The sequence below is a fragment of the Melanostigma gelatinosum genome, assembly GCF_949748355.1.
Source record: "Melanostigma gelatinosum genome assembly, chromosome: 6".
NCBI classification, from domain to species: domain Eukaryota; kingdom Metazoa; phylum Chordata; class Actinopteri; order Perciformes; family Zoarcidae; genus Melanostigma; species Melanostigma gelatinosum.
This window is the reverse complement of record NC_136639.1, coordinates 4,718,809-4,730,007: the sequence shown is the minus strand read 5'-3', so window position 1 is coordinate 4,730,007 and position 11,199 is coordinate 4,718,809. Positions and strand designations below refer to the sequence as shown.

Here is an 11,199-nt window from a genome sequence, read left to right as displayed (position 1 = left end):
GAAGTTCCTCTGGGCCGAAGCTTGGCTGAACGCAACTTGAAGAATTCACACATTTTCACAGAGATTGTCTCATTTCATTCTTTTTTAAAGACGCTGTTATCGTGCACAAATCCAACAAATGTGTGAATCTCACACTGTTCTCTCCTCTTTTTGACATTTGATGCTTGGTTGATCACGCACACCTCGAACATCATCGCACTTACTTGACCGTGATGTGCAGCAGCAGCTTCGCCACCATGGCTATGACCGTCAGAACGAGGAGAGCGGCAAGGGCGTAAATGGTCCACACTACAGAGAGGCAGCAACACAGTAACAAGACATCAGACGCGGAATCACGGTCACGAAAACCAACTGAAGCAGACTGAAAGGATTAGCAAGCGGAGGATTGTTCAAGCACTGCTGGCACACCTGTTAGCAGTGTTCAGCCAGCAAATTGTCAAGAAATGGTGATGCATTCTCAGTGCACATCTGCACTCCTCGGGTTGAAAAAACACAACAGATAGCCCTTTGAGACTCAAGAGTTTGGAAAGAGTGATATTTGAAGAAAGTAGTAAAAACGCAGAACACGTCAGTCCGTCCTGCGCAGCTTTGACAAGAGGCCTGATTGTGATCAGCAGGGAGACCCGAAAGTAACTTCAGTTGTGAGTCACTGACAGGAACAAACAAGCGTCGAGTAGAATTACTTCAATGCGAGATTGCAGCAAATCACTCTGGGCCCAAAACTTCCACAAGCATCTCATCAAACTGAGATTTGAATACTTCCAGAGAAACCAGGTCATGCACAATGAGAGCTTAAAAGCTTCACACACAACATGCCTGCAGAGGTAGAGAGAGGTGCAGTGTATCGTGGGTGTTAACATACTAGCGCTGTGGCCGGTGGTCTCGCCGCGTCCAGCCCACTGACCTGGCATGCTGTGCTCCGGTTTCCCGGGGCTGGACGTGATCACGTAGAGGATTTGGGAGGAGCGTCCGTTGGAGGTGCTGTTGGATCTCTCGGTGACGCCGGCGGCCAGCCGGGGCCCCGCCGTGCTGGAGACGTCGTCCCCCTCATCCTCCCCATCTCCCTCGGCCTCCATCGGTCTGGTGTCTTGGCTTCCCAGTGCTGGGGAAACAAGAATAAGTGAAGGGATTAGTGTTGGTGTTAGCACTCACTTGGAGTCGAGTTTAGGCCATCAAATCAAACTCTCATTATAGGTCTGCCTTTGGTCTCCGAAAAAATGGAGAAATGGGGTTCTGTAGCATTTCAAAGCTCCACTCTGTTCCCTAGATCATTTCTAACTCTGTCTGTGTACTGCTTGGTGCCGGGCAGGCAGCACACAGCGAGTCTCTGGAGGTTGTTCTCCTACAACAGCTGCCCACTGTGGCCAGAAACAATGCAGATTTGTTTTTTGTCATTTGTCTTTGTCGTACTTTGTAGAATCTCTTTTTGTTTTTGCTGTTTATGTGTCCATGTAATTGTCCCCGCTTGTTCTGTAATCAACCTTCGTACACAATAAAAGGAAGAAGAAAACAGAGCAGATGAGAGCAGTGAACCAAAACTGCAAAGCTGACGCATTCAAATTCACTAAAACAATTTCATATTTGTCAATAACAACGAAACCAAAAACTGTTGCTAAGCACCATGACATTTACTTACTCACTGGCAGTCGTGAACAGTGAGACTTTACTTCGCTCTGTGCAATTTGCATTCAATTAGTGGTGGAGCATAAAAGAAAAGAAAAAGGGTGAAGATGCAGGGGGGGGGGGGGGAGAAACTGCCATTTTCATGGTTGAAGGATATATATTATTCATCTTGTACATCTTGTAATGTATGAACAGTTCTCAGACTCCAGTAATAAAGTCTTCTTCTTATCAATATTGTTAATATACTTAAGCGCCCAGCCCTAAACGGACTACTGTTCCAGTTCTCTTCAAAGTGACATATCACCTCTTAAGAATGTGACTATTTCTACGTATTATTTCCCTTCGCAGCTCCGAGGGAGAGGAGCGGTGAGCGCTGCGTGCTGTGCCAGAGACACATAAGAGGAAAAGCTCTGCCATGTCATTTCCACAAGCTGAGGACACATATCACTTAACGCCCCTTTAATTATTCCCGTGGGTAAAGCAGGCTGCTGCAACAAGCGAGCAGCAATGCGATACATCGTGTTGTTGAAAGTATACGCCAGAGTCACGAGCGAATATTCAATATTAACCGTGTTTGTGAGGAAACCGATCGACTTTTGCAAAAATCACTCGTGCGTGCTGTAAACATGTGGTGTTGAGAGCTTTTCGGTCCGCTCCGCACACCATTCAACAAGTGTGTTGCAATGAATTCGGTTTGTTTTAACCTGCTCACAGCACCAGATGTGGGAGAGTTTAGCTTCATAAAAGAACAGTGCCAGAGACTATTTCAACTCATTTATGTGTTCCCAGAGGGAAGCAATATCCTAAATAAGATCTAGTCTGCCTTTCATTTACTTCTCCTAAACATAGACCTGCTTTATTTAAAATCACTGTGTGATTTTGAGAGTTTTCCTCTTTGCTTCTGAGAAACAGATGGTGGCGAGTGGCACTTGACTTTCATGATTTCTTTCTGACATGTTCATTTTCAGTGAGGTTTTGGTGAAGAGAAACATTTCAGTAATCTATCAGCAATCTGTGATTATAGTCAGCTACAGTAAGTAAGATCAGATTTTCTAATTTGTCCCCAAACACATCTCACAAAGAATGGATTGGTTCATTTTCACAAAACATCCTAAAGTTAAAAGTTGTTCCTAATTTGCCAAGTTAGGAGACATGGCGTCCTAACTTTAGGACGCCTACAGTATGTTTTTTTTGTCAAAGAGTAATTGTTCACTAAAAGCCTTTTAGCGCTAAAACGAGACGAGAGAAGTTAAGAGGCACTCCAGAGGAGTCACGAGGACCTGCTCAAATATGAGGACGACAAACCTTTTAAAAGCATATTTTGATGTTGGGCGATAACAGTCCAATGACACCAGAGATGACGGTTTACCCAAATCTCTGGCAGAATTACTCATCAAACCAAAAATACGCTTTTTGAAAATGTGTTAACTTTACAATAAACTGCCACAAACACACAAATAAAAGTTGTTTTTGTGACCATCGCTGGATTATGCAGTAAAATTATTAATCGATATAAATGATGATTTGTTTTGTCCGCTGCAAAATGTATGTCCTCTTGTCGTAAGGGTTCTCTCAGTTTCTCTGAAAAAGTTTCTCAAAGCAGCTTTATGAAAATGTCTTATGAAGAAACGAACAGTCAGAAACTTCAGCGGAATAAAGGAGGACTCCTAGTGGTAAGATGAGTTACTGCACTGCACACTGAAGGGTAAAACCCACCCGTCCTCTGTTAAATCACCCAGAACTAATTCTAGATATTATTTGATCCAGGCCGGTTCCAGTCATCCATGAACGGTGGTTGGATGTTAAAGCAGTGTGGGATTTTGTTTTATTTTTTTCACACAACAGTTCAACCTGACTGTGATGTTCCCAGAACTTCCCACATGTTCCCCATTTGCAAACAAAACACCACGCTTCAAACCCGGGCTCAGCTGAAACGCTGATGTCGACCGTCATCTGTGAGCATTTATTCTGAAATTACTGCTTCGACCGCTCAGCGCGCCACAGAGGAGATATAAGATGCATTTATTGCCGCTACCTCTACTTTAACTTTGTTTGACTGCTGTCTTTCTGTTCCTATTATTTATCTCCACACCCAAGTCACTGTGTATTTTTCTCTCTATCTAAAAAAACAACCTATTACTTCAGGAGGTGACCTTTTCTCATATCATGTGGCAGATTCCATTTCTTGGCTACATGATGCCTCACGTAAAACAAGAACCGAGACGTGAGCAGAAAGGATCGTACCTGTCCAGAGGTCAGGGGATTATGCCCTTCTGATATTGTTTTGTTTCACTACAACGCCAGCGGCGAGAAAAATGACAGAGGATTACAAATGGAGGCAGAGCGAGGGAGGAGCGAGGACAGATCGCCTCACAGTGTAGCGAGCTGTGAGCTTGAATGTCACCTACACTATCATGCCTCCAGAAATTAATCTATTACATTTTATTTTGGTGCATTCAGACTATTCAGGCAGGGACTCTGTGTCAGAGAACGTACAGTAAAAGTCTGGAGAGAGATAAAAACACATTTGCTGTGAGGTCTTCAACTCCCTGTGAGCTATAGTTCCCCAGCTGGATGTCTGCTCGACAGTGATCAGAGGGTGCGACGCATCACAGCGTTTTGTATGTAGGTGGCATAAAAACTCGTTCACCAAGGAGCACTCTGAAGCACAGCAGCCTGCTGCAGCTTGATAAGAGAGCGAGTTCCTAGAAAAACAAAACATGATTTAAATATGCAGGATCACCCGGGGCTGTGAGACATTGACTAGCAAATGAAAAGAGAAAAGGACCTGCCAGTGGCGTGACAACTGCCTCACCACAGCTAACAGGCGTTGGTCCACGAAACCAGATCTGCCATGCAAAACTCCATCATGGAGCCAGCGAGGCAGCACGCACCTGATTATGCAAATGTGGCTCCCGGTGGTTTTGAGGGCACTGTAGTTCAGGATGTTGTCTAGAACTCAAACAAAACATAAGCATTCTTTGTCATACACCCTTTTTTAAGGGTTCTTCATAAGACTAAGAGTTCCATTAACAACCCATTTCATCCAAAGAACCCTTTTTGGAAGAAAGAGTTCCTGAAGGATTGTTGAAAGTGTGTGAGAAAAACCTCCCAGCTCACACTCCCAAAAACTCTGATTGTGAACTTTGATTGCTGTAGGATGCACCACATCAGCCCCAGCCCTTTAGGAGCCTAATGAGGAATCCTGGGTAGGTTCTTGGAATATAAAAGGGTTCTCGGGAAGAACCCCCAAGGTGGGTTCTTGATGAAACCCTTGGAATTTAAAGGGTTTAAACGCCCTGGGTGGGTTGTTCTTAGCACCCTTAGAAGGAAAAGATTCTGGATAGGACCTCCAGAGAGGGTTCTGGGTGAAAACCATTACACCATAGAAAGGTTCTCTGTGGAACCTTTCAAAGGAGGTTTTGGGTAGAACTTTTTTACAGATGGTTGTAGATATTTCCCTTTATGTTGGGTTCTGGGTAGAACCCTCTGAAAGGGTTTCAGGTGGAACCTTTATAAAAGATCCTACCAGGAACCAAATCGGGTTCTCCTATGGGGATAAGCCAACAAACTCTTTATGGTTCTAGTTAGTACCCTTATTTCCGACAGTGTAGGCTTTGACACATTTTACAAACCCGGTCTTCATTGTACTTAACCTTTCTCAGCAGAAACACCAAAGAGCAAGTGAAGTCCTACCTTGGTAAAGCAGAGCAAATCCCTGGGCCTGGTTGGTGCGGTCTGAGTAGAAGTACAGTATGACGTAGTCGCCTGTGACGTTCACCAGCTCCCTCGGAGGGCTACGCCAGTCGAAGCGAGCCACCACGTGGTTGGTGTAGCCGTCCAGGAGCTCCACCATGTCCGTCTGGTCGGAGATCTCAAAGAAGGTGAAGTTGAAGAGGATGGCGTAGGATCCGGGGACATGGACAGTCCAGTAGCAAACACGGCCAGCCCCGTACTTGTCGGGGAAGTCCGGGGAGTAGATCACCCCGGACGGAGAGGAGTAGTTTCCACCGCAGGCCCCAACTCGAGCTGGAAGAAAGAGCACAAACAAAGAGAGGATAGTCAGCGATGTTCTGAAAGCTTAGAAGCTGTTGAGACTGATGATAACTGGGTTATCTTTGGTCTCACGAGTTCCCTGGTAACAGTGGCAGAGGTATATGAGCCATGAAGTGATTGATCCACATTAAACACAGTTTCTTTGAGTTAAGCTGCTTCTATTTTTCTTACTGTGTCACATTCAACATCTAGGATGCGCTATCCGGGCCCAGAAGAAGAGTTAGTAAACTGCAAAAACATTACGGTGGGTTCTTTCTTCTTTTTTTTAAAGTACCTGTTACTTATTCAGTCTCTCTTTCGAACTCTCAAACCAGATTTTGGTGATTGTTGGAACTGTGCAAAGACGAACAAAGACGATTTTGATGAGTTTTATTCTGTTCCTGTCAAGTGTTTCGATGATCAGCGAGGTAAAATGACTGTTGTCCCACTGGAGTCCGGTGGCTTTAAGGAGAGTGTATTAATTGTAAGTTTTGTATGTTAATAGATTATGATAGTTGTAACAATCCCTGTTGATTTTATTTATTCCATATTCCATAGCATTGCACCGGAACTGATAAATCCCTGTAACTACCGCAGTCAGATGCTAGTGGGTTCTAGTGTTTTTTTTGATCCAGTGGGACATGGTTACTACCACAGATACAGATGTATTTGAACAATTGATTTACCTTTCATTACTTTTGGAAACCCTACAATTAAAGTTTGTTGCATTTTCCCAGCACAATTCCTACTAACTCGCAGCACAGATGTGAAAAGATCACAGAGTCAGACCCACAGCGACACTAGTTAACACTCACTGTCAAAGATGATGACCCAGCCGTCTCCACCGCAGGGCTGGGTGTGGTCGCCGAAGCAAACATGGTTACACTCCATGCTGGGCGACTCGTCGTGGTCACGCTGGTCCACTTCGTTGCCACAGAAACAGGCATATCCTGACTCCATGCCGGCGAGCTGCAAAAGAACAAAAGGAGTTTTGCAAATCATGGCATCAGCAATTCAAAAGAAACTTTGGGTAAGACTTCCCACAATGCCATTCATGGTAAATTCATTTGGCATGGTTGCCGGCGAGAAAACAAGCCAACGACTGAGAGACCAAACTTTGTGAATGAAACATGAAGATTTTAGATATTCCCTCTAAAAACATTCAAAATGGAATTTCTGTCCATAAAACTACACATGATTACGTAACAACTTTGCATAAAAATAAAACAAGTTTGCAAATACACAACACATTCAAATAAAAGTACTTTTATGGGTTGTTTGTCTCATATCAGCAGAATGTGTGTTAACACTTAGGAAACAGTCCACTGCATGCAGCTCCTTCTCTCTTTGAAATTAAAGCGACTTGAGTCGAAAATGCCCTAATTGCTCTTTCTCTCATGATTACAAGATGCTGTAATCCGAGCCAGGAAAACCACAACCTCTCAGCTGATTAGAAGCCTTCTTTCAAACACACAGCTGCACACAGGGTGCAGGAAATACACCTCACAGAAATAGCACCCATCCATCTCTCAAATCAAAACTGTTAGTAAACCCTTCCCGAAAGCGTCGGAGCGCGAATGCCAAACGTCAAAAAACCTTCACGCGTCTTGACCTCGCCACCACTGGCTGCTTGTTCTCAAAAGAGCTATTGTCCTTTCAAAAAGGACACCATTGTCCCACATTCAGGCCCGAAATGAATTCACACAACCGAAGGTACTGCATCACTTCCCACTCCGCGTCTTTTGTCATGGCATCGGAATTTATGAAGCCCTCTGCTCGCGCCAAGACGTATCAAGCTACGTCCTCGTTGCATTATTCTATCTGATGAAGTAACACCAACGTGAATACTTCTGGCAGAAGCGAACAAGCGATGGATTGCTGTCTAACTCATCAGGCGTGCTCTTTGTCAGAACGTCACAAGGGAGGCGTGCTTTCCGAGGCGCCGATGTTTCACACGGTCCAAGGGTAGGCAGGCGATGCCAGTCTGCCGCCACATCCTGTAACATCTGCTGAATTGTGAGGGGGGGGGGGTTCTGTCAGTATCTGTCAATGCAGACTGAGATGAACCGGATCTACTGAGACAGAAAATGAACACCTGGCAATGTTTATAGCTGGGACAATGGCATGCCAGATACAGAGATGAGAAAACGCACTGAAGAGGAGCCCAGTGGGCTAATAACCGTTCATTTCCAGCTGTCAGCATTGATTGCTGTGATGATTTGTCATCGGCTGGTTGGTTTGAAACAGAACGTTTGATGGCTGAATAAAGAGGGTATAGACTAGACTTGGCACCGCGGCGATAGCTGTCAGGAAATTGCCCGTAAATGCAGACGATTTACATAAAAGCTTGACTCTTGCTCTGGCCAGCTCGTGTCTATTTTAGGCAAGACACTGGCAACTGACTGGGGACTTTTTTTCCGTCCAATTAGGGGACACGTTCAGACATTTCAGCACGATCGCCGGGACGAAGGAGTCAATAGTTTGTAATGTTTTGAATGTTTTCTCCGACAGAAGCTGCCAGCTTTAATGTGAGTTAAGGTATAATGCTGAACATCTCTTGGGTTACAGCTTTATACGTTTCCACTTCGGGTTCAAATCTCACCTTGTATCTCTGCTTCCTACAGAAGCTGATACAGTTCTGGATGGTGAGTTTGTTGGAGGTCTCGCTGGTGCCGGACAGGGTCGGTGGGTCACCGCTGTCTTTGAAGCAGCCCAAGTTCCCAGGCACTGTAGGGAGACAAGAGGGGGGGGGGGGGGGGGGGGGGGTAAATTGAGTTAAACACAAACAATTTAGATGCAATCTGCCTTCATATGCTGGGCATCAGCATTTCCTGCGTGAATAAAAACGTGTTTTTGCCAAATGCAGGTTTCTCCAGAGATTCATTGCAGGGATGCAAGCATGCCTTCAGCCCTCATGTGCCTCATGTGCCTCATGTGCCTCATGGATATGTCTAAGTTGCTCAAGTTTTATAATCAAGTTTGTGATTAACACTTTGTTGTTTTGGGAGCGGGACTATGAGGCAATCTATGGTGACAAACTCAAAAAGCATTCAGGCCTCTGTTGAATGTTTTGGTGTGAATTTGCCCACAGCCAAGTCAACAATTTTGTCCCTGAAGAAAAGAGGAGGAGGAGGAGGAGGAGGAGGAGGAGGAGGAGGGTGAAGGGGATGTTTGAGTCATAGCGAGAGAGAGAGAGGGAGAGAGAGAGAGAGAGAGAGAGAACTGGGATCTAGAAAATGTACCCTGTCAGATGTGAGCGCAAGTCGCATTAGATTAGGAACATAATGTTTTCTACATGTGTGACTGTGTGTGTGTGTGTGTGTGTGTGTGTGGTGAGAGTTTGATGTGCCAATAAACGGAGAAAAAAAGAAAAGCGCACCTTTTTCAGACGGCATTGAACAAATAAGAACATCTGGAGGGAGGCCAAGTCCAACACCTTAGGCCTTCATTAAAGGCAGGTTTCATTTGAACCCATCAAGAGCACAGTGATGTTAGAGCATGGCCGATTATCATTATGTTACAAGAATTATAAGTCAAGCTACAAAGTTTTCAGTTCTGGAGTGCTACCTGAGAAAAACGTTGGCCGCGCTTTCAAAAAACAATGAAAGCAGCAACTACATCCTTCCGCATCTCAGCTTTACTTTTTTTTTGATATCCCCGCTTGGTTTTGACAGTTGTTGCAGCCCGGCACATCAATAAGCACTGAACCTGAAAATGTTTGTTGGGTGAGACCTGGGGACGCGTGACACAAATAGGCCAACAATCGCAGATGGATCACAGATCATACAGATGGAAGAAGGATGTTGACACCCTTCAGATCATATTCATGTCAGACGTATTCGTCCCTTAATCCGCTGTGTGTCCATCGAATACTATGCGATCTATCAGAATCCAGCGCAGTGATTTAACACTCTAAAGACTTTAAATTCAAGGTAATAGCTCAGAAGGTGCCAACCGAGCCTCCAGCAGCCGATAGCCCACTTGTGATTTGTCTGTCATTGCGATTTCGAACAAGCTTCTTTTTGTTTCATTTCCATGTTTTGAGGTGAATCGGATTTGACAAACAGAAGTAAATGCACAATCCGTAAGTCATTTTCACTGCAAGTACGAAAGATCTGCCCCCCAAAGCTCTTCAGTCTAACTGGACTTTGTGTCATCCGACCGTAGGGCACAAACATGCTCATTAGGAAAAGACAGAAAAGAGAAGAGGGGGGAAAAAAGACTGTGTCCAAAATAGTTGTGAATGCTCCGAGGAACAACGTGAATGCAAAAATCACAAGCATGTGACATTACAAAACAGCCTTGTTCTTTGTCAAGCCTCTTTGATTTCATGTGTGCATGTGCAAGTTAACTGACGCACAAATCAACTTTAATACGGAGCTCAAACTGACTGATGCTTCCAGTTTTAAATCGAATTTCTTGCAGTCATTTTGAGATTTCCTGAGCTTGAAATCAAAACACCACAGAAACAGGTCAAGTCAGATCATAAAATCATTTTTGCAACGTTAAACCCATCAAATTTAGAACAAAGATGGTGAATTTCTCCGAGTCGGCCCGGGACAGGAGTCCTGTCTGTTTGTTTGCAACAGCAGTCCTGCTTTGTGGAAGCTCGTCTGACAACAGTGGAGTTGTTTGTCTCCTGATTCTGTACCAAAACACCAACACTGTCCTAGAACTGAACCTCTCTGGAGCGGCTCACTTGTCTTCTTTCCTCACACATTTGCACATTGAAAGCTGCTGCGTCTGATGACAGCAAGTTCCACCAGTCAACAACTGGAACAACAGTTTTTTTGGCAGAAAGAAACAGAAAAACACTCGAATTTACATGCTTGTCGTTATTACACTTGGGAATATATATCGTCATTCTGCAAAAGAAAAAGAAGAAAAAAAGGATGAGCATGCAATTTGAATATGTATAACATCAATGTAGAGGGGTTTCACTCAAAACGACATGAACTGAAGTAACCTTGATGAAGACCACACACGTGAATTGTTTTTGGGGTGCCAGTTGTTGCCAATGTTAACTATTTTTGGCACGAAAGCTCCTCTGCATGCGCAACAGATGCTGCAGATTCTTGTTGTTTATGTAAGAACGAGGCACAAAGGCTTTTGGGAGAAAATGTTTTAGATTCCCCAACAATGTCCACCACGGACTGGAAACGGGGAAAGGAGGGGAGAGGGGGGACATGGAGAGGCAGAGAAGGAGGGGAGAGGGGGGACATGGAGAGGCAGAGAAAGAGGGGAGAGGGGGGACATGGAGAGGCAGAGAAGGAGGGGAGAGGGGGGACATGGAGAGGCAGAGAAGGAGGGGAGAGGGGGGGACATGGAGAGGCAGAGAAGGAGGGGAGAGGGGGGACATGGAGAGGCAGAGAAAGAGGGGAGAGGGGGGACATGGAGAGGCAGAGAAGGAGGGGAGAGGGGGGACATGGAGAGGCAGAGAAGGAGGGGAGAGGGGGGACATGGAGAGGCAGAGAAAGAGGGGAGAGGGGGGACATGGAGAGGCAGAGAAGGAGGGGAGAGGGGGGACATGGAGAGGCAGAG

At 45.1% G+C, this 11,199-nt stretch overlaps 1 protein-coding gene across 3 annotated transcripts in view; it reads right to left on the bottom strand.

Annotated features, from left to right (window-relative positions):
* kremen1 (kringle containing transmembrane protein 1) overlaps positions 1-11,199 on the bottom strand; it is a 49,654-nt gene that overhangs the window by 2,242 nt on the left and 36,213 nt on the right. For 2 of the 3 annotated variants that reach the window (XM_079269865.1, XM_079269863.1), the window contains exons 4-8: positions 8,261-8,385; positions 6,474-6,627; positions 5,320-5,652; positions 863-1,102; positions 204-288 (exon numbers count right to left, since the gene is read on the bottom strand). In XM_079269865.1, the coding sequence (XP_079125991.1) occupies positions 204-288; positions 863-1,102; positions 5,320-5,652; positions 6,474-6,627; positions 8,261-8,385 (937 nt within the window). The remainder of the gene's footprint in view (positions 1-203; positions 289-862; positions 1,103-5,319; positions 5,653-6,473; positions 6,628-8,260; positions 8,386-11,199) is intronic. The other variant, XM_079269864.1, reaches the window with a different exon arrangement.